Consider the following 22,878-nt stretch of genomic DNA (forward strand, 5'->3'; position numbering starts at 1 on the left):
GGTCAGGGTCCTCGGACCATAAGGGCTTTCCACAGTCCACCCAGGGAAGGGTCTTCGGGCTTTCACGAAAGGGACGACCCTGTCAGCCTCAAGTGCTGGTCTTTCAAAGGAATGGAGGACTTCCGTCTCTCCAGGAGCCACTTGTCACAGAGAGGAAGAGCAGCCGGTGAGCCCACACCCTTCCAGAGAGGCAGACGGACACTCCCTGCTTCTCCCCAACCCTCCGCCCCTTCAAATCTACTTGATCATTCTCAGAAATCCAAGTTCCGAGTCTTCTCCCCAGGCTCTTCCTACATCCACGCCCCCCGGGACGGTTCTTCCTGGTCATTTTCACCGACACCCCATTAAGGGACCCCTGCCTCTGTCCTTCCCTTCCGACCCCTTTCCTTCCCGGCTGTGGGCAGCATCCAGTTCCCATTCCTTTCCCACATGATCCAGTCTGGGCAGGTTCCAGACCCTGGTTTTGGGTCGCCTGGTTCCTTGGGCAGCAGAGCACACTGTATATAAACCGGGATGTCGACGTCCAAGTGCAGGGGCTCCAGCCAGCCCAGAAAATCCTCTTGAGCCAGGTGGCCCCACGTGGCCTCTGCTGCCCGGGACACGGGCTCCGCTCTGCTCAGACACTCCCGCCTTTCCCAGGGGACTCTCTCTGCTTTCTGGGCCACCTCATCTCTTTCCACCAGTGTCTTCTTAGCTTTGGGGACCTGGGACAGCCCTCATAGTCTCAAGTTCTCCCCTAAGTCCCTTGGATTAGGCAGCAGAGGGCAAGGGACAACCAGATGATCACTCACTTCCGTCTATGAATGAATGGGGACAGAACAGCAGGCAAGACAGACGTTGCTCTTGCCTTTAGAGAATTTGCAATCTGGTTGGGGAGAGGTGAGAACATACTACAGTATCTACACGAATAGAGAAGGTAACTGCTGACAGTGGCATGTTCCATGAAGGACATAAAACAGAAGGACCTAATAAAGTAGCGTAGGATGGAGTGGTGTGTTTAGCTGGGAGGCAAGGGCGTGTTCCCTGAATGGGTAACATTTGAGCTGAGGGTTGAAGGAGTCCTCCGTATGAAGAGCTAGGGGACAGGTAGTTTGTGCAAAGGCCCTGAGGTATCAGTGGAGCTTGGTATGGTAGAGAAACTGAAAGAAGGCCAGTGTGGCTGGGGTGGAATAAGCAGGAGGAAGTATGATGGGACAGGAGGACAAAGATGTGACAGGGGTGGTGGTGGTCTGGGAAGGGTACTTCCTATTGGGCTCTTAGTCCAAGGTAAGGATTTGGATTTTATTCTTAAAGTAAGAGAAGACATATTGGAAGGTTTTGAGTTAAGGAATGAAATTTTCTAATTTATGGCTGTTGTGGTTTTCCCCACTTATTCGGCGATTATGCATACCAAATACAATGCAAAAGTTTACTTTTGTATGTCATTTAATCTTCCTAAGGACCCTAGGAGGTAAGTACCATTATCTCCATTTTATAGATGAGGAACCTGGGATTCAGATAAGTTGTTACTTTCTCACGTTCATGAAAATCATTAGCAAAGTTAGGATTCAAACCTAGCTTATCTGTATCAGTTTCCTGTGGCTGCTGTAACAAATGATCACAAATTGGGTGGCTTTACCCAGCATGAATATATTCTCTCACAGTTCTAGAGCCTGGAAGTATATAATCTAGGTGTTGGCATGATTGGTTCCTTCTGGAAGCTCTCCAAACTGCCTGTCTTCACGAGGCATTTTCCTGACTGACAGTTTTTAAAGACCCATTCAAGAGTGTCTGCCCTCCTGCTGTCCTACCCACCCCTGTCCACACAGTAGGCTCTGTAGGCCACGGACGTTGATGGGTTCTGGGGCAGAAGTCCAGTCCCAGTGGTTCCCATGACCACTGCCATTCTGTCCTTCCCACCCTGGTCACCGAAGGTGTGTCCCCATCCTGTCCAGGTGGTGAGCCTGGGGGAGCAGGAAGCGCGCCAGGCCTGGGAGTGCCAGCTGAGGCCATGTGGAGTTCTTCCTGCTTCCAGAAGCCGGCCTCCCCTCCTTCCCCCTTTACAACCCTCTTGTCTGATAAGCTCCCAGAAACCCCGGGCTTCCATGACGCACGCACGCTGCCCCTGTCTGGCGAGGGCATCTTCTCTGCGGTTAGTGGGATCACCCCAAAGACGACTCCACGCTGGTCTGTGGAGTATCAGGAATCTTTTGCATGGGCCAGCGTTGGGTCCCGGCTCCGGCCAATGCATCTCCTTAAGAGCAGAGGGTTGTGGGGGGGCGGGGGTGTGGAGAGAGAGGAATTGGAACGGGATAAAGTAAAAAGTATGAAAAAGCATCATTAATATAATTTCATATTTGCAAAAGAGAAGCAGAAACAGTTCCCTCATGAGCCTTCCAAAGGCAGAGCTCAGGGCAGACGGGCCAGGTGATTGGGAAGCTAGACTGGATCCCCCTCATATGCTCTGTGTGGATCATCTGTGAGGTCTGGGGCGGGGGTGGGTGGCTTCACTTCCCGGGGCTTGATGTAGACTGTAGCCCTCTGCAAGTAGAACAGGCATGTTTAGGAGGATGAATGAGGCAACACGTTAAACTGACAAGAACCGATACTACACTTGATCTTAGCCAAAAACTAAAAAGTGATCCAATGAGGTAACATAGGAGAAGTGCTTTGCAAAACTGCAAAAATACTCCCCTATGATAAATTGTAACCAGATAAACAGACTCTTAACAGGAGCCATCCTCAGCCTCTTTCCAGTAGCCACACAAGGGACCCATTGTGTTCCCATCCTAGACAGACCCCCAGAGCCTTCCAGCCACAGCGTCTCCCACTCCACTCCTGATCCAGAGACAGAACACTGGCTGCCCCGGAGTCAGAGGGAGAAATGTCTGCCTGCCTGGAGGCTGTGACCTCGGCTGTTCCTTGTGCCCCACCCCTGCCCCATTCAGCACCAGGCGGTCTGCCCATAACCAGCACCTCTCTAACACTGATCCCTTCTCTGATCCTGTACCTCCCTGGCTCTGTCTGTCCTTTGGGATTGAACCCTGACCTTGTCTCCTGAGTCCTTCTATTGCCCGCCATCAGCAATTCTCTAGAGCATAGGCAGTCTCCTGGGACCTCACTTGATTCTGGGTTTTTAACTTCCTTTAGGAAATGGTGGAGTTGCAGCTACTGCCGCCTCCTCTGGCTGTGCTCAGGGATGGGCGGCGACATCAGGATAGGCGGTGTCATCACAGTTGGTTACTCTCAGGAGAGAACCTGAAAAATCTCAGCTCTTCCCCAGAACTGATCCCAGGAGTCTGCACTATTGATTCCTAAGTGGAGAACGTGGACAGTTTCCTGTTATCTGGAGAGGGCTCTCCAAGGGCTGTGTAGGGTGGTGGTCAAGGGCAGGGATGGGAGGCAGATTGCCTGGTCCCAGCCTCTAGGGACCCCTCAACTGGGTGGGTATGGACAAGTCATTTAATCTCCTGTTCATTCCCCGTGAAGGGGACATAATGTCAGAGCCCATCTTGCGGGGTTTAGTGGAGATTGGGGTTGATAGAATTAAAGCTCTAGGGACATAATCTGGGTCATAATCTGGGCCTGAGTTTGTGTTTTTATTCTAGACTCTTTGACATCCTGGTGTGATCCAGTGATTTGCTTTCATTTACTTGCTCCTCTTCTCATCTCGGCCAGTTTTTATTCCCACCCCATGGCTTAGCTATAGACCACGGGACCACTTGCCTTGAGCCTCAGACCTGATCGCCACTTGGAATAGGTTGACTAGTCCCTATGTGCTCCGCTGTGGTTCCAGAGCAACAGAGAGGTGAGCCCGCCCCCAATAGAGATGTGAGCCCGCCTTCTCTCTCCCCATGGACCCTGCCCTGCTTCTCCTCTCCTGAACCCTTGAGCCGTTCCTCTGTGGTCATGCAATGTCTTGTGATGTGCATCTGCAGCCACGTCGACCTTGTTTCCATCTGGAGATCTGTGCCTTTGTGATAGTGCTTGCTTGGAGTGACTTACCCTGACTCTTTGTAGCTGATCTGGTTTTCTGTTGCTCCAGTAAAAACTCTTTTACGGAGTCTAACAATTAAGAAATGCACACATGAATATATTTTCAGGTTTAGCCAACAGATCATTTTTATTTGCTGTCTCATACCCTCTTGGCCCAGAAACAGGGAGGAAGAAGCCACTTGCATATCAAAATGACACTGTAAACTCTCTTGGGCCTTTTACAGTTTGAGCATTTAAAGTGTTTTTTTTTTTTTCTTTTCCACCATATAATTTATTTATTTTATTTTCTCTAACATTTTTTTCTTGGTGCATTGCAGTTGTACATATTTATGGGATTTGTTGTTATATATTCACACATGCACACCACACACAACATAACAATATAATTAGGCCAATATCACTCCCCAGCACTTTCCCCTCCCCACTCCCCCCCACCCCTGGTCCCTTTCCTCTACTGACCTCCCTTTGAGTTCATGAGATCTGTCCCCACCTTTCTTTTCCTTTTTCCTCTCTAGCTTTTGCATAGGAGAGAAAACAGAAGGCCTTTAACCTTCTGAGTTTGACTTATTTCTCTTAATATAATGGGCTCTAGTTCCATCCATTTTCCTGAAAATGCCAGAATTTCATTTTTCTTTATGGCTGTATAAAACTCCGTTGTGTATATCTAGCACATTTTCTTTATCCAGCCATGCACTGGTGGACACCTAGGCTGGTTCCAGAGTTTGCCTATTGGGAACTTGCTGGTAAACATGGGTGTGCAGGATCCCTGCAGTGAGGTGCCTTTAATTCTTCAGGGTAGATGCCAGGAGTGGCAGAGCTGGGTCCCATGGGGGTCCCATGTCTAGTCTTTTGAGGAGACTTCACACTGATTTCCATTGTGGCTGTGCTAACTTACAGTTGTACCAACAGTGTAAACGTGTCCTTTTCTCCACGTCCTGCCCAGCATTTGTTAGTATTTGTATTCTTGACGGCTGCCATTCTGATGCTTGGGATGGAGTCTCAGTGCAGTTTTACTTGTGTTTCCCTCATTGCTAATGATGTTGAACATTTCTTTTATGTATTTGTGGACCATGTGTATTTCTTCTTTTGAGAAGTGTCTGTTTAATTCATTGGCCCCTTTATTAATTGGGTTATTTGATTTTCTTGGTATAAAGTTTGTCTCTATATATTCTAGATATTAATTCTCTATCAGAATAGTAGCTAGCAAAAATTTTTTTTCCCATTCTGTGGGTTCTGTCTTCACATTCCAATTGTTTCCTTGGCTGTGCAGAAGCTTTTTAATTCGATGCCTTCCCATTTGTTAACACCTGGCATTACTTGCTGAGCTTTAGGCAGAGCTTTAGCTCTGCCTGTGCCAATCTGCTGGAGCGCTGACCCTGTCTGAAGTGTTTCTTATTCCTGGGCAGCCCCCCAAACTCCAGGCCAGAAGGGGTCCACCCAGCAGTCCTCCATGACTCCCTGTGGACCTTAACCTGCATGAGAGCCGGAATGCTTCTGAGCACCTTGACTAATGTCTGTCATGGAGCAGGCACTCCATGAACCCAGCTGATGGTGGAAGGAATGACGGGTGAATAAGGATGCAGGCAGGTGCCCTGGACAAGGGAACACCCTTGTCTTCCTGCAGTGGGAGTCTTTGGGGGGATCTAGCATAGTTCAGAGCACAAGGAACATTTAACTCAGTGCCAAGGCCCCGTATTCACGGGCTTCTGCTCCTGCAGGACCCAGGCAGAAGCATCAGCAGGCTTGATTTCCCTCCAGGATCCTGGCATTAAGTTTTCCCGTGTTCCTTGCCCCACAGCCATATTGTGCGACAACGTTCTTATATAGAAATGGAGGCTGGTGGGTTCCCTTATGGTGGCCCAGGCCAGAGTGCTGCTGAATCCTAGGGTCAAGACGCAGATGAACAGAGCAGAACAAATCCTGTCCCTGCACCAGACTCCAGCCAGGAGGTGCCTGGCCAGGAGAACAAGACCGACCAAGGCCCAGTCCGAGAGTCACAGCAGGAGCTGGGCTGCTTCTTCCTTGGAGGACACGCAGGACCAAGAGGTTCAGAAGGACTGAAGGCATAGACAGGAGGCAGGTCCAAATGGAGACCTCCGTGCCTTCTGATTCCAGCCTTCTCTGAACATACAAGGCTCCCCTCTTGCTTGGCTGAGCAGAAAAGGAATTTTGTGGTTAAAGACTATTAGTTAGCCATGGGCTCCCAGGACAGCCTGAGGAGCAGGAGGGGAGGTTGTGCTTGGAGACACAGCGCTGTCTACACGCCTGGCGCAGACCCCGCAGCTCACACCTGGGGTACTGCTGCTGCCCACCCAGGACTTCTCCTCTGCGGCCCTGAACCTGGCTGCGCTGTCTGTCCCCTCCCCAAACAGCTTCCTGGTTTCCCAGCACAGCTTTGCAGCACGGCTCCCACTTGGGACACTACTCGATGGCACCTCTGTCACAGTCTGTGTCCTAGATGAGAGGGGACTCTGGGAAAGCAAGTCATCATCTACTGCTCCTACCTGGAGGAGGCACAGACTCCCAGGAAGGTTGTCCGTGGGTGCTGGGTGGATAAATAGAGGGAGGTAAGTTCCTGAAGGAAGAGATGGAGTCCGCAGCCTTCCTGGAGCCTAGTCCACCAGCCTCAACCGGGCCATGTTCTTCCTCTGGGCACCCTTATGAGTGCCTCCCCTGGGGAGGGTGGGCTTTCCTCTGCACTGCTGTCCCTGAGTGCCACATACTGGCTACTATCTTGTGAGAGGAACTTGGTGTAACAGAAGGAACATTGGATCCAGAGTCCTTCACAGATTCTGGTGCAGGGGTGGCCACTGTCTGGATATGTCTGTGTGTATGTGTGTGTGTGTGTGTGTGTGTGTGTGTGTGTGTGTGTGTGTGTGTTTTTCCCCTTGGGTACCGGGGATTGAATTCAGGAGCACTCAGCCACTGAGCCACATCCCCAGCCCCTTTTTGGTATTTTATTTAGAGACAGGGTCTCACTGGGTTGCTTAGCACCTCGCTTTTGACGAGGCTGGCTTTGAACTCACAATCCTCCTGCTCCAATGTCTGTCTGGCATATATTTTTGAGCAAGGCATCTCGCCTTGCTGGATTTGGTAGACCTCACTGATTAGAAGGCATAGGAGGCTTGGTGTGGTGGCACATGCATGTGGTCCCATTACTGGAGAGTCTGAGGCAGGAGGATGGCAGGCCTGAGGCCAGCTGCTGCAACTTAGCAACACCTGGTCTCAAAAGGAAAAAAAAATTAAAAGAGCTGGGGATATAGATCAGAAGTAGAGCATCTCTGGGTTCAATCTCTAGTACCAGGAAAAAGAAAAGGCATAAGAAACCAATGATGTAGGATGGTTTATGCTTGTTTTATAGTATGTGCAGAAACACTTTTAAAACTGCAGAACGCACTTCTGATATGAGTCTTTGTTCTTACCCAGGGATCTGATTTATGGGAGCAATGAGGGCAATCTCCTGCCTGCCCAGAGCTGTGTGCCTCGCCCGGCCCAGGGGCTATCCTAACCCTTACATGTCAAAATGCAACAGAATCACACATTAATCTACAGATAGCCTTGAATCTGCTCTCATTTATACTACAAAATCAGAAAATATTAAAATCAAAGGTACCTATTCTCAATGATTCTCTTATTAGTGACAAGTTCTCTTTAAAAATCTTAGTATGAACTGATTCCACATGATTCATCAGAGGGGTTTCTTCCCCAAGTTCACCATTCATAAGCTGAATAAGCACACTCTGGGATTTATTGGCTATGAGATTGAAGCATTGAGGAAAAACAGCTTCAGAAACAGCCGTATCTGGGTGCTCAAATGCCACCACTTGTCATCTGATTTTGTGTCTCAGCGCTGCTCTCCTCTGCGGGCTTTGTTCTCATGCCAAAGATGACTTCTAGAAGCTCCAGGATTCCATTCCATCTTTCTAAACAACCTGTGAAAAGAGAATGTTTCTTTCCTGAATATTCTAGAAAACATCCTTCATGAGTCCAAGGAAAGGGCCACGTGCCCTCCCCTGCAAGTGGGTGGGGCCAACCTTCCCCCAGCCCCTGTCCCCCAAAACCTCATGCCATATGGACACAAAGAAGAAAGAGGGATTGACTAAAGGAAAACTGGAAGGAGGGGGAGTGGGTGCAGGTCCCCAGTGACAGTGGCTTAAGGACCGTCACATCATAGGCTTTTTGAATGCCGGGGCAATTCTGTGCTCTTGACAGGGGTGACCAACTCTGCCAGATGCCCTCCCACCTCCACTGGGGTAATCCCTCCACTGGTCTGTCTCTTAGTCCCCATTCAGTTTTCTTGAACTTTTACTCTTCTGTCTTCACCCACCACTGGGGATGTAGGCAAAGACCTTTAGTCCCAGCTGGGTAGAGCTGACCACTTGGGTCTCCCGGCCTTTCCTCTTCTGCTCAGTATTTTAGGTAATCAGCTTCATCCTGTTCCTAAGCAGGTGGCTATTGGAGATGGGCATTCAAGGGGTGTTTATTAAGGTGTGGAATAGGACGCAGAAATAAGTGTCTCTCTGCCGTCTCGGGGTCACCCGGGAGCCGAGAACCTTTCCACTTGAACTTGCTGTGGGCCGGAAGAGGAAGGTCAAGAGTTGAGTTCTTTCTCAACCCTTGGTTAAAGAGTGGAGCTCTTTCTCTTTCTCGTAGCCCTCGGAGTTTCCCCCCAAAAGTCTGTTCCCACAAATCTAATTATTCTCTTCTCAGTCTCAAACCCTGATGATTCTTCTTTTCAGACTTGTTCTGCTCTCAAATTTCAGGCATCCTGTTTAACGTCTCCTCTTGACAGATTATTCTACAGGAACAATCGGTCAGCTTCCCCCGCACTCCCAGCCCTGTCCCTGGCTACTCTCCTTGTCTGGTCAGTTGTTCCTACTCAGGAGCCGGCTGGACTTGCTTAGCTTCAGCCCTACCCCATGAAACCTTCCAAAGCCCGTAGTCACAAGGACATCCAAGAAGGGGGCCAGGGGTCCTGGCCCAGCCCATTGCTCTCTGCAGGCAGGGCCTCCGACGCTGTCTCCCTCTCTGACTTCATCTCCCACTGGCCTGTCCCCTGCCCCTGTGCTCTGTCTGCCTTCTTCTCGCCTGTTCTTCCCTGGAGCCATATAGATCTGGGGGGGCTCCAGTTCCTTTGGAAGCCATTTGACCCAGACGCATGAATACAGACAGATTCTGTTTCATCTGCCTGGTGACAGTGTCTTGTCGTGGCCACATCACATGACCCAGGACCAACAGTGGCTTCATTTTCATTCCCATGAGCCAGGAAGCCTGACCACCACCCCAGATCCTCCCTCACCATCCCAGCATCTTCATTTTCCCTTTTCTCTCTCTCTCTTCCATCTCCACCATCTTCAGGACCAACATTTTCTAGTTTCCATTCACCATTTCTCTCTGACACATGTGCCCTTTCTTTATAAATGGTGAACTTGAGGAAGAAACCCCTCTGATGAATTGAACTGTATCCTGTTATCTTTATGCTTTTCTTGAATGTTCGGACCCATCTGGATTTGGTTAGGAGAGGCATGGTCCAGGGAGATGAACCACTTGCTTCTCTGCTCCTTGGAGCTCTAGAGAGGTCCTCTGCCCCACTTCTCCCCACCACAATCCAGACATGTATGCGGCATGTGTACCAATCCACGGGGTGACCTTGAGGGTGTCAGGCCTTTCCTGACACATTCCCTGCTCCTCAGTACTTCGTGCTGCCTGAGGACCAGGGTTGGGAGGGGGCCCTCGGGAAGACTGCTGTGGTCTGCACTGATGAGCCCTTTTTCAGAAAGAGCTAGATTTATGCCATTTCTTTGCAGAGCATCTTGACAGCTTCTACTGAAACTGCACCCTCCATACCACCTAGTAGAGAGCTGTGCCACTCACGTACAAAGAGACACTGGGGGATGTTCTCAGCAGGATGGTTATGCTGGTGCAAATGGGAAATTAGCTAAATGTCTATCAATAGTAGAATGAAAAATATATAATTTGGTATATTAATATGATGGAATATTATAGCAGACAGAAGAAATCCATGAGATCTGTAGATATGAAAGACACAATTTGGGGTGGAAAACGGGTTGTTATAGAATGACCTGACCTATATGGTATTTATGGACAAAGATAATACCAAAGAGTGTTTCTGGACTCAAGTTCAAAGTACATGTTTAAAACATGGACAGGAAGGATGCACTTACACTCCAAAATAATGTCTCTCTTAAAGAAGGTGGAAACGCAGTGAGAAAGAGGCACAATGGGGACCCCAACATTAGAAATCTGGAGGACTGTGTCTAAATATCACAGTGTATTGGTTCTGCATGATAAGTACGCTTGTTTGCTATGGTTTTAGTTTCCATACTTTTAAATCTTTTGCTTTTGGGAGTCTTCTGGAGGTAGCGTTGCACTGAGTTGCCTGTGTGGCTCAGGCTGACCTTGGACTTGTGATTCTTCTGTGTGAGTCTTCTGCACAGGTGTGACTACAGGTGCATGCCATGGCACCCAGCTCAGGTATAAATTCTTTTTTTTTTCAGAGTAGAAATTAGAAGTTTATTAAAGGACAGCAGAAAAGACTTCCCCCGGAGGAAGAAGGGGACCCAAGAGGTGGAATCCGAGGTGTAAATTCTTAAACTGGATTTTAAAAGCAATGAAGAAAGGCTGGCTGCAACTGGGATGGTTTGTGTAATGATTTATCTTTTGGTTGAAAACATCTGAAAATCAAATTTCCTTAAGCTAAGGAGGGAAAATTGGGGGTGCCCAGATCTGAAAAGCCCCAGAGTAGACCTGCTTTGGGACATAAAGTTCCTGGACATGTTTTCTCTCTGTTCCAGTTGCCTTAGAGTTGGCTTCAGGCTTCAGTAGCCTCTTAGGCTGAAAGTAGTTCCCCTAGAAGAGATAGGCTAAGTTCAAGTTCAAGTTCAAGTTTGAGTTCAGAGGGTTTTTTTTTTTCTCCTGATGGTTAAGCATAAAGTGCGAGTTTGGCTTTCCTTGGCCTGTACTGAGTCACATGCCCACAGGTGAACCATCACTGTAGTTAGGGGCTGACCTCTGCTGATGGTCCTGGTTCTGGGTCACACATCTACCTCTGGAGTATAAGGTGGGGCATGAATTTGGCTCTGCCAAACCACACCATGGAGGGGGATGGAGGAATACTGTTGCTAAGGAAGAAGGGATACAGCCAAGAAGGTCTAACATCAAATCCCTGCCTCTGATGGCTGGCTCAGTTTTAAAAAGGGATTACAGGAGGGCGCCTTGTGATAAAACTCTTATCTTCAGATCTGCCACCCCATATGCTCTTTTACACCCCCTTCTTATCACTTGCTCTGTCCCCTGTGATGAGACTTTTCAGCATCACAGAAGTGACATTGTAAACATAAGGAACCTGGAGGAGATTTCCCATAAGTCATCAATTCTCCTCTCCACTGGGGTGGGGTGTAGTCCCTGCAGGTGAACTCAACAGCATCTTGCAAGGGCTTTGTGTGAGCTGGATAGAGTCTGAAAGTGCCTGTTTGACATAATTTTGTACTTTCCAAATCATACTTGTTTAACAGAACACAAACCATAGACTTATCAAAAGATGTGTGTTTTAAGATTAATTCTGCCTATCCAGGAACATGAGAAATCCTTCCATTGATCTCCTAAGTCTAGGATCACATCATCTACAAACAGAGATATCTTGACTTCTTTTCCTATTTGCATCCCTTTAATTTCCTTTTCTTACCTAATTGCTCTGGCTAGAATTTCAAGTGCTATATTGAATAAGAGTGCTGAGAGTTACGCCGAATAATCTCTAGTATCACACACACAAAAAGAGATGTGAAGTACTGATGGGGGTGTGCTGTTTTGAACCCTGCTTTAGGAGAAAGATTTTACCTAGTTTAGACAAACTAAGTGACCTGACTTCACATCTAGGTCCCTATCCAGTGGACGTTCACCCTCCCTGGCATTGACCTGAAAACCACATAGGGCCAAGGATAACCTTGCTCCTGTCAACCCTTCCCCTTTCCCCCATTAACACAATGTCCTAGGAAACAGAAGTAGTTGCATAAATTAGATCTTAGGAACTTGTAGGGTTTTACAAATCCCCCTTCCAAAGTAAAGCACACTGTCTGTTCCTAACTTTTTCCCTGACAAACTTTTAAAATCTTTTCTATGGGAAGCTGCTCTGAATGACCCTCACCTTCCAGTCCTGAAGCACGAGGCTCTGGCCAATCACTATATTTCGTGGTGACTTGGACGTTGTTCCAGCTCAGATAGCAAGGTGTGTCTTCGGGTGTAGCATGTCACCCACAGGGCTTGAGCCACACTCACACATTCCTTTGTAATCCTTCCCTTCCCTCATTTGAATGGCTTCTTCCCTTTAAAAGGGTTCAGCATGTGCTCCTCTCTCTCTTTCCACAGGTCCATAAGGTCAGAGGAACCAAAGGACCCCCCCAAAAAGGTATCTCTGTCTCTTGTGTGGATATTTTGTGCAGCCTAGTTCCCCTGGAGTGACCCTGAGTGTTTTTGTCGTGAGGAACACGACAGCCTTGGACCGTGTCTTATCCCTGGCGCTCTCTCTCTCTCTCTCTCTCTCTCTCTCTCTCTCTCTCTCTCTCTCTGTTTTCCAGCTACAAGAACTGAGCCGCTTTTCTCCACGACACCCTTTGGTCACCATATTCTGCCTTACCCCAGGCCCAGAGTGATGGATTGTGGATGACCCTGGACTGAGACCTCTGAGACCATGAGCCCCAAATAGATAAACTCTTCCTTCTCTAAGTTGTTCTTGTCATGTATTTTAGTCACACTGACAATGAGCTGACAAACACATCTAGGATCTCATTAGATGAGCAATTCTCAAACATCTGAGGGCTTTTATGCTCCCTAGTGCCAGGGGTGGAACCCAGGGCTTTGTACATACTTGGCAAGTGCTCCACCACTGAGCTACGCCCCAGCCCTCAGGGCCCTTTAATACTTTAAAAAATTATTGGAATTATTTAATTGGTATACACCAAATTAAAAAATTAAGAGAGAAAAAAATGAAAACATGTATGAATTTATTGAAAAATAATAGCAATCATAAAACCAGTACACATTAATACAAAATAACACATTTTAACAAAAATAATGATATTTCAGAAAATTAATGAGAAGGGTGGCGTCCTTTTACATTTTTGCAGATCTCTCTAAGGGCTGACTTCCTGGAAGACAGCTGTATTTCCATGCGTCCTGCATTAGTCTGTTATGGTGTCACATGTGTGACACCATAACAGACTAATCTAAAAATCTCCATTGCACATCACTCGTCAAAGAATGAGAGTGAAAAAACAAAAATTGGCATGCTAGCATCATTATGGAAATAATTTTGAGCTCCCAGACTCCTGAAAGGGTCTCCAGACCACACTCTAGAACTCCTGTACTTGACTGACACAGTTCAAAACCATCTGGCACTGATTTTTCTTTAATGTATGATATTTAAAGAGAAGAAGGAAGGAAGGAAGGGAAGGACTGACTGAGAAATCCCAGCATATTACAATGTCTAAACGAACACAGCAAATACTCTCCAAGTTAGTGGAGAACAAGAAATGAAGCAAGAAAAGAAAACAAACAAACAAAACCCCTCAGTCCCCAAAGAAGGCCAGAGAGAAGAAAAGAGAAACATTAAAGCTCACGGAAAACAAAGAGCATAAGTAGATATTTCATGTTTTTTTAAATTTAAATAGGTGAGTTCACTCTGTGATAATTCATTTGCCCTGTTTGCTTACCATTTGGCCCTGTGCAATGTACGTGTATATTTCAATATGTGTGTGTACTTCGATGAAACAGTTTAAAATAGGATGACAGAAATAATCCAAAATATATTGAAAAATTATTATTACATAAATATAAATAAACAAAATGATATAGTTAAATGACACACAGTGTCAAGTTGAAAGACCAGATTGCCAAAAAATCCAACCACTCCACGTATTATGTATAAAAGATGCATCTAAAACAAGAATATAGAATGTTACAAATAAAAGGATGGGTGAAAATGTAGCAAGCAAATAGCAACCTCAAAACACATCGGTGTGGCTCTATTAATATCAGACAAAATCAATTTTAAGGCAAAAAATATGCTCAAAGTTTCAATTCACCAGCAAGACAGAACTACAAGGAGAAAATAGTCAAATTTACCATCTAGAAAAGCACCTCACACCCTCTCCTTGTCACTGATAGATCGAATAGACAAAAAAGTATGTAAAGGTAGCCAGGTGTGGTAGTGTGCACCTGTAATCCCAGCGGCTGGGGAGGCTGAGGTAGAAAGATCTCAAGTTCAAAGCCAGCCTCAGCAATTTAGCAAGGCCCTAAGCAACTCAGCAAGACCCTGTCTCTAAATAAGATATTTTTTAAAAGGGCTGGGGAAGTGGCTCAGTGGTTAAGCACCCCTGGGTTCAATCCCTGTTAACCAAAACACCACCAATAAAAAAGTATGTAAAGATTATAAAGCTTTGAACACCACAAATTGACAAGTTCAATCTGAGGTGTAGTAAAACCCAGACGGAACCCATTGATTGTAGAATCTGTCTTCTTTTCAAAACTGATTATTTTTCTGGGATTAAAAGGAATACTCAACAAATTTCCAAGAACTGGACCCATTTCAATAATATTCTCTGACTGCAGGGCAATGTAGTTAGAAACGAAAGGAGAGCCTGGGGTAAAAACCCACATGCCTAAAAACAAAGAAACATTTCTAAACTCAACAGCCAAAGAACTCAACGTCCTTTGGAAAATAGAACTGACACAGACCTCAAACTAATAAAAATTCTGCAAATCAAAATCTGTTCTAAGCTGTCCTTACAGGGAAATCTAAGAACTTAAACACTTACATGAGGATCTGTTAGGAAGAGAGAGTGAAGTTAATGAAACCCCCAACTTAAAAAAGAAAAAAAAAACTGAAGCAACTAAAAAAGATCTAAGAAAGCACAAGGAAAATAAATAGGAATAAAGATTAATGAGATAGACAACAAAGAGAATGCTGGAAAGGGTCTTGACTTTCTAAAGAATATAAATGACAGATCTCTGGCAAGATGGATTAGGGAAAAAAGAAGAAGAAAACGTAAAAGGAAAGCACTTGGCAAAGAACCTTGACCTGGGCTTCTTCAGGCCAAGAGTCCCCGCAGGTCACTTGTTCTTGCTCTTGCTGCGGCAGACCTGCTGTGGTTGGGGTGCTGGTGGGGAACCTCCAGGTGCCCACCTTGCATTGCAGACTTGCCCATGCTGAGATGTGCACCCAGCCTGGGGATCCCCTCTTCTGGATCAGGGCCACGGTCAGAGACGAGAGCTCTGCGGTAGGTGAGTAAATGCCACGACCTTCTAGATACTGAGTGGTGACGATGAGGAATCCAAGATTCTGATGTCCCAGGATGCCAGGGCTTGTGGCTTACTGTAGGAAATGTCACCAACCCCACGGAAGGAAATGAAAACACTCACTCATTGGGTGAGTTGGGGTGGAGGTGCCTGTGACTTTCTTTGGCTGTTCAGAGGGGCGCAGGAGAACTCACCCAGTTCTGACTCAATGTCTCCCTTTTGGAGCCCCCTCCCTCAAAGGCGACACCACCTATTCTCCGGTGAAGCTGTCGTTGACCAGGCCTGCACTCGCCTTTCCTTTCTTCGCGGCCGCCTCCCTGGCTTTTCTCCACTCGGCCGACAGGGAAGCCCCCCAGGTCTGCAGCCTCCGCAGTTCCCTGTCAAAGGCCCTGCGCGCGGCGGAGGAGGAGAAGTAGAAAATCAAGGGATCGATGCAGGCGTTCAGAGCGCTGAAGAGCACGGCGCACGCGCGCCAATTCTGGCTGCTCTTCTGGAAGAACCCCACCACGTGGGACACATTGTAGGGCCCGAAGCAGACCAGGAAATTGAAGAGGGTCACAGCGGCCAGCCCCACGGCCCTCCAGCGCTTCTTGGTCCCCACTTGGGGTCTGGAGAGCATGATGTGCACAAAGCGCCAGTAGCAGAAGGTGGTGACGGCCATGGGGATGAAGAAGAGGACCAGGCACAGCTCCAGGCGCACGGGCAGCACCACGTCCAGCTGCTCTTTGGTGAAGTTCTCGTAGCAGACCGGGAGGCTCTCGGCGTCACTCACGTTGTGGGTTGGCAGGTATTGGACAATGATCACAATGCTGCAGTGTCCGAAGGACAAGATGCCGGAGACCAGGGCGGCGATCACGCCGTACAGGGGCCGGCGGGACAGCTTGTACTGCACCGGGAAGGCCACGCTGCGGTAGCGCTCGATGCTGATGCCCGCCAGGAGCCACGTGCTGCAGTAGATTCCGCTGTAGAAGCCGTAGGCCGTGAGGGCACAGAGGGCATTCCCTAGGGGCCACAGGAAGTCGTAGGCTGCCTCAATCATCTTGAAGGGCAGCAGCAGCAGGAGCAGGAGGTCGGCCACTGTCAGGCTGAGCAGCAGGATGTGCACGGGCGCGGGATGCGGCTGGCGGACCCGCCCCACGAAGGCGCGCAGGGCCAGGAGGTTGGCGGGGAGACCAAAGAAAAAAGATATGCAGTAAATGAAGAGAAGTCCCAAGCTTCGGGGCTCTGGGGCCATCCTTCCTGAAAAGACGGAAAGAGAGGATGGCTCCTGATGGGATCAATCTCAAACCAAGGCGAATCCATTATCAACTTCCTTGCAGTAGTCAGACCCTGCGCACAGAGCAATTAAAACCAACCCTTCCAATGACATTTGTTCTGCTCGCTCTGGGTGGTGGAGAAAGAAGGCCACACTGCTTCCCCATCAAATTACTTCCTTAGCACCTTCCTCCTCTCTATTCCACTCCCCACCCACCAAAAAAAAGCTGGGTTGGGGGGACTAGGTCCCTACGATTTTTCCCCCAGCACTGGGGATCAAACCAAAGGCTTTGCACACATGTGGCAAGCACTCTACTGATCTACACTTGAGCCCTTTTTATTCTATTTTGAGACAGGGTGTCCCTGCAGCTGGCCTGGAACTTGTGATCCTCCTGCCTCAGCCTCCCGAGTTGCTGGGATTACAGGAATGTGCTACTACACCCAGCAAAATAATAATAATAATAATAATAATAATAATAATAATAATAATAATTCCCTAAGAATTTTGGGTGCCTCAGAAGCCTCCTTAGGAAAAGTTCAGAGGTATCCAAGTCTTCATTAGAAAGGACACTTCATGAGGGCAGCCATGTTATCTGTCTTGCCCACCATTGTGTCTTTAGTACCTAGAACTGTGTGCATTGCATAGTAGGTGCTCAGCAAATATCCGGGGATGGTGAATGGGTCTGTGAACAGAGAGGAAGGAAAAGCGGCTTCATCATGAAGAAGCAGGACAAGACTGTCTTGAGTTTTCAAATTCTACTCCAGTTTTACTCAGCCTATCTGAGGTTTTGTCTTTCCTTATCTTTATCCTTGTTTCTTTTCTTTCCCCAAGTCCTTGTGTGGAACTCAAGTTCCTCAATGGCACCCTTGAAAGTGCAAATTTGGTTAAGAATAAGGGGAAAACAGCTTAAGCCCCAGGTGAGCGGCAGATGCCCAATTTCTCCATTCCAAGCGGAGCCTATCGAAGAAAGCCTGGGGGTTTAATTGGAAAAATGGAAGGGGCCTGATCAGGGCCAGGTCACCAGGATTGCTGTCCCAGCCATGCCTCAGATTAGAGCTCTGGGAAAGTCACTGACCCCACTCAGCATGGCCTTCACTCCCCGTGCACCACACCTAGCCCATGATTCCCCAGAACTACCACGATTCCCAGCATGCCACTTCAAACTCACCCTCTCTTGATCCCTAAGGAAAGAATATGTACAAGTAAATCAAGAGTGACCTTAAATCTGCTCAATTTATCATTCAAGGTGACATTTAAAATAAACTCCGAGGACCTGGGTGTGGTGGCTCACACCTGTAATCCTGATGACTCCAAAGGCTGAGACAGGAGGATCACAAATTTGAAGCTAGTTTCAGCAACTTAGCAAGGCCCTCAACAACTTAAGGAGACCCTGTCTCAAAGTAAGAAATAAAAAGGCCTGGGAATGTAGCTCAGTGGTAAAGCATCCCTGAGTTCAATCCCCAGTGCCTAAATAAATAAATTAATTAAATATAATGTGAAGGGCTGGGGGTGTGACCCAGGGGTGGAGCGTGTGCTTAGCAGGTGTGAGTCCCTGAGTTCAATCCCAGCCTAAAAATTAAATTTGTTTTAATTTAAAATACAATAAAACCTGAGACCTCCACCTAGTCCTGGTAACATATTCCTTGGCCCATCTGCATGTCTCATTCAGTGTTTGAGATCTGGCAGGCAGAGACGAGACACATGGGAGATGCCCCACAGACCCTGGCCAGCACCATCTCTCCGACAGACACGCTCTGGCCTCTTTTCCACTCCGTGACCTCTTTCCACCCCACACTCTGCCCGCTCTTCAAGAGTGATCCACAGTCCTTCCTTCTAACCCATCTCTTCCCAGGGAGGCCATCTGACCTCACCAGGCTTTTCCCTGAGCACCGGCGAAGGTTGGTCTCTTGCCTTTTCCTGGAGAGAGACAGATGGCTTGTCAAATCGGCTGGGTCTCAGGAGCAGGTGGAGCCTTGTCTAACTGGACCTCTTTCTCCTCTTCCTCTCGCAGCAGGCTTTTATACCTGGGAGAGTCAAAAAGAGGAAAGTCAAGAGGTGAGCTTTTCCTGGGATAACTCCATCCTTTTGAGTCTTCTGCTGAATTCTGTCCCCAACAAACATATTTTCCCCAGCACCCAAATTGCAACTGTTCTTTCAGATTCCTCTTCTCTCTGTGTCCTGACAAGCTGCCTTGTGCTTTCTTTTTCTGGGCAGTTATCCCAAACGATGCTGCACCTATAGCCACATCTTGCTCCACCTGATCCTCTCCGTCTTTTCTCCAGAGGTCCCCAACCTGATCGATTTCAGTTCTCTTTCGAAGAAGCTCCAACTCAAACTGCTCAGCATTGCAAACTTTGCTGGACTTCCTCTGACGGCTCCAGTCCCTTCTTACAAATCCTCCCATGACAGACCTGCACTCTCCTGAGTCCAATTGCTGAGCCAGGTTCTGGGTCTTTCTATTCATTCCCTCCCCAGTGGGCCGTGCCGTGCCTGGGACACCCTCTGTTCCCACTGTGGTTCCCTCATGTTCTGTGTAGGACCCACATTGCTCACTGGTGGCACCTCAGGGTGAAGAGATGGACACTTTAAAGAATGTTTTCTCTCTCCTTGGGGAATGTGGATGTCTTGTCACTGGGTGCCTGTCCCTGCCAGCAGAGACTGTCCTTCTTCCCCCTGACCTAGGAGAAGTGATGTGCAGCCAAGTTTACCCCCTTGTAATCATCTTTTGTCATTTCGCTCTTCACTCTGTACCCACGTGGTCTCCCCATGTTCCTGCTCCCTAACCCACACGGTACCTCCCAAAATGGGGGTTCAGGAAACGGCTTTGAAAGCTTGGTACACACAGCAAGCAAACAATGTAACTCTTCTTGCGCCTCTGCCAAGTTCATTTGTGCCATTTTGTTGCATTTGATTTAATAACAGAAACTCCCTGGAAAGGTGAAGGTTGCTGGATCCAGCTGCTCTCGGAACCTTAAAATGTTAGACGAGGGTTCTCTCTTCCCATCCTCATCCCCAAGCATGTGAGCTAATAATATCCCAGGTCAGGAGGAGAGCTGTAGAGACCAAGAGCCATTTCCAAGCCCGTGGGAATCTCCTGATAGGTCCACTTCCGCCCTTGGTAAAGGGCACTGCCTTGAGGGGGGACCCTGGCTCCTCTGGCAGCGGTCTTTGTATAGTTTGTCCATCGGAACGAACCCTAGCACCGTCCCTTACCTAAGATAAGAACTCAAATACTCGTGGAGCATCAGGATGAAGGCTGGGCGCGCCCCTAGAGCTTGCCCTGTTGGAGGCGCAGGAGGCTGAACACAGAGGCAGGGCGGGCTGCTGGGCCTCGAGGGCTGGAGGAAGAGTGTATGGGAGCAAGCTGAGAGTGCCGACTGCAGTGTGAAAGTGTGTCCCCAACGAGGCTTGCCTCATCTGTTGACCTGTCTTCCCCTCCTGGCCTTTGATGTGTCTTGATAAGCTTCAGCAGCCAGTCAGAATCTGACCGCCCCCGCTGGTTTAGCCCACTTCCGATGTCTTGAAAACAGAAGTTCACAGAGCCCTGCTGTCCTCTCCAGCATTCAACAGTGACAGATAGGGCAAAGGTCAGACCTAGGGCACTAAAACAGAAGAGTCTGGTGCAGAGACACATACCTGTGATCTCAGTGACTAAGGAGGCTGAGACAGGAGGACTGCAGGCTCAAGGCCAGCCTCAACAAGTTAGCAAGACCCTATCTCAAAATGAAAAATAAAAAAGGCTGGGGATGTGACTCAGTGATAAAGCACCCCTGGGTTCAATCCCTAGAGGGAAAGACAGAGGGAGAAGCAGAGGGAGAGGGAGGGTGAGGGGAGAGAGAGAGAGAGAGAGAGAGAGAGAGAGAGAGAGAGAGAGAATATGGATATGGATGACAGGGAATATTATAAGATGACACAGAGATCTTTGGTCCTATGTACAGCCACATGTGCTAATAGAGGAAGCAAAGGGAGAGGACATGCTGGTTCTTTGAAAAGATATACAAGTTTGATAAGCTCTTAGCCAACCTAATAAAAAGAAAAAAAAAAGCCCAAATTATTTAAATTAGAGGTGAAAAAGGAGAAATCACTACAGACATCTCAGAAATCCAGTAGATCATTAGGGACTTGAAAACTTAGACTCCAATAAATCAGAATACCTCGAAGAAATGGATATATCTGTGAACAAATAAAATCTACCAAAAAGGAATCAAGAGGACACAGAAAACCTAACTTGGAATGAGAAAGGAGCAATAATAAAAAGCCTTCTAACAACGAAAAGCCCAGGACCAGATGAATTCTCAGCTGAATGCGACTAAACCTTTAAAGAAGAACTAATGGCAATACTCCTCAAATTATTCCATGAAACAGAAAGGAGAGCAACACTTTCAAATTAATTCTATCAAGCCAGGATCACGCATATCAAGACCAGATACAATACATCAGGGAAAGAAAACTATAGACCAACAGCCCCGATAAACTTAGATGGCAAATAATACTTATAAAAATATTAGCAACTCATGTTCAACATTATATTAAGAAGATTATTCACCATGACCAAGTTAGTTTTATTCCAGAGATGCAAGGATGGTTTAACATATGCAAATCAATATAATCATCAAATAAACAGGATTAAGACAAAAATCACTTAGCTTTCAACAAAATCTAGCACCTATTCATGATAACACAAAAACAATGAAGATACTAGGAATAAAGGAACCTACTTCAACACCATGAAGGTCATATAAAATAAAAACTCAAAGCCAACCTCATAGTAAATGGGGGGGGAGTAAAAGCATTTCTTTTAACATCTAGGACAAAGATGTCCACTCTCATCACTCTTACTTAACATATTTCTGGAAATTCTAGCTAAAACAATTTGGCGAGAGAAGGAATTAAAAGGGATAAAAATAGGAAAAGAAGAAGTTACGTTATCACTGTTTGTAGATGATATGATCCTATATACAGAAGATCAAAAACATTCCACCAAAAGACTTCTAGAACTAATGAACAGTGCGGGGACAACAGGTTACCTATATCTAGAAGAATGAAATAGACCCTTATCTTTCAACCTGCAAAAAAATCAAATCAAAATGGATCAAAGAGCTCAGAATTAGACCAGAAACTATGCAACTCCTAGAAGAAAATGAAGAATCAACTCTGCAGCTGTAAAGAACAGGCAGAGACTTTCTCAATAGCCCCCCTAAAGCTCAGGAAGTAATGCCAAGAGTTAATCAATGGAATGGTATCAAATTAAAAGGCTTCTGCACAGCCAAGGAAACAATTAGGAATGTGAAGACAGAACCCCTAGAACGGAAAAAAAATCTTTGCTAGCTGCTCTTCTGACAGAGGATAAGTAGCTAGAATATATAAAGAGCTCAAAAAACTTTACACCAAAAAATCAAATAACCCAATTAATAAAGGGGCCAATGAATTAAACAGACACTTCTCAAAAGAAGAAATACAAATGGTCCACAAATACATTTTAAAAAGGTTCAACATCATTAGCAATGAGGGAAATGCAAGTAAAACTACACTGAGACTCCGTCCCAAGCATCAGAATGGCAGCCACCAAGAATACAAATACTAACAAATGCTGGGCAGGACGTGGAGAAAAGGACACGTTTACACTGTTGGTACAACTGTAAGTTAGCACAGCCACTATGGAAATCAGTGTGAAATCTCCTCAAAAGACTAGACATGGGACCCCCATGTGACCCAGCTCTGCCACTCCTTGGTATCTACCCTGAAGAATTAAAGGCACCTCACTCCAGGGATCCTGCACACCCATGTTTACCAGCAAGTTCCCAATAGGCAAACTCTGGAACCAGCCTAGGTGTCCACCAGTGCATGGCTGGATAAAGAAAATGTGCTAGATATACACAACGGAGTTTTATTCACCCACAAAGAAATATGAAATTACAGCATTTTCAGGAAACTAGAGCCCATTATGTTAAGGGAAATAAGTCAAACTCAGAAGGTTAAGGGCCTTCTGGTTTCTCTCATGTGTGGAAGCTAGAGAGGAAACAGGAAAAGAAAAATGGGGGCAGATCTCGTGAAAACAAGGGAGGTCAGTAGAGGAAAGGGACCAGGGGTGGGAGCGGGTGGGTAGGGAGGGCAGAAGTGCTGGGGAGTGATATTAGCCAAATTACATTTTAATATTGAGTGCATGTACCAATATGCAGCAAATCCCATACATACGTACAACTATAATGCACCAACTTAAAAATGTAGGGAAAAAGCTGTAAGCAGGTCATTTCCTTCTTCTATGCAAAATCTCACAGTGTGTCTCCATCATCAAATCGGGAGCCTCACTGTGTGCTGCGGGAGATGATCACACC

The 22,878-nt window shown here is 47.0% G+C and overlaps 1 protein-coding gene across 1 annotated transcript; it reads right to left on the reverse strand.

The window, feature by feature from the left end:
- Positions 1 to 15,538: 15,538 nt before the first annotated feature.
- LOC113184544 (free fatty acid receptor 2-like) lies at positions 15,539 to 16,522 on the reverse strand. The gene has a single exon (XM_026391296.2). It carries the CDS (start codon positions 16,520 to 16,522, stop codon positions 15,539 to 15,541), a length of 984 nt encoding a protein of 327 aa, XP_026247081.2.
- Positions 16,523 to 22,878: the final 6,356 nt, after the last annotated feature.

Source organism: Urocitellus parryii, chromosome 15 (assembly GCF_045843805.1).
Source record: "Urocitellus parryii isolate mUroPar1 chromosome 15, mUroPar1.hap1, whole genome shotgun sequence".
Classification (NCBI taxonomy): domain Eukaryota; kingdom Metazoa; phylum Chordata; class Mammalia; order Rodentia; family Sciuridae; genus Urocitellus; species Urocitellus parryii.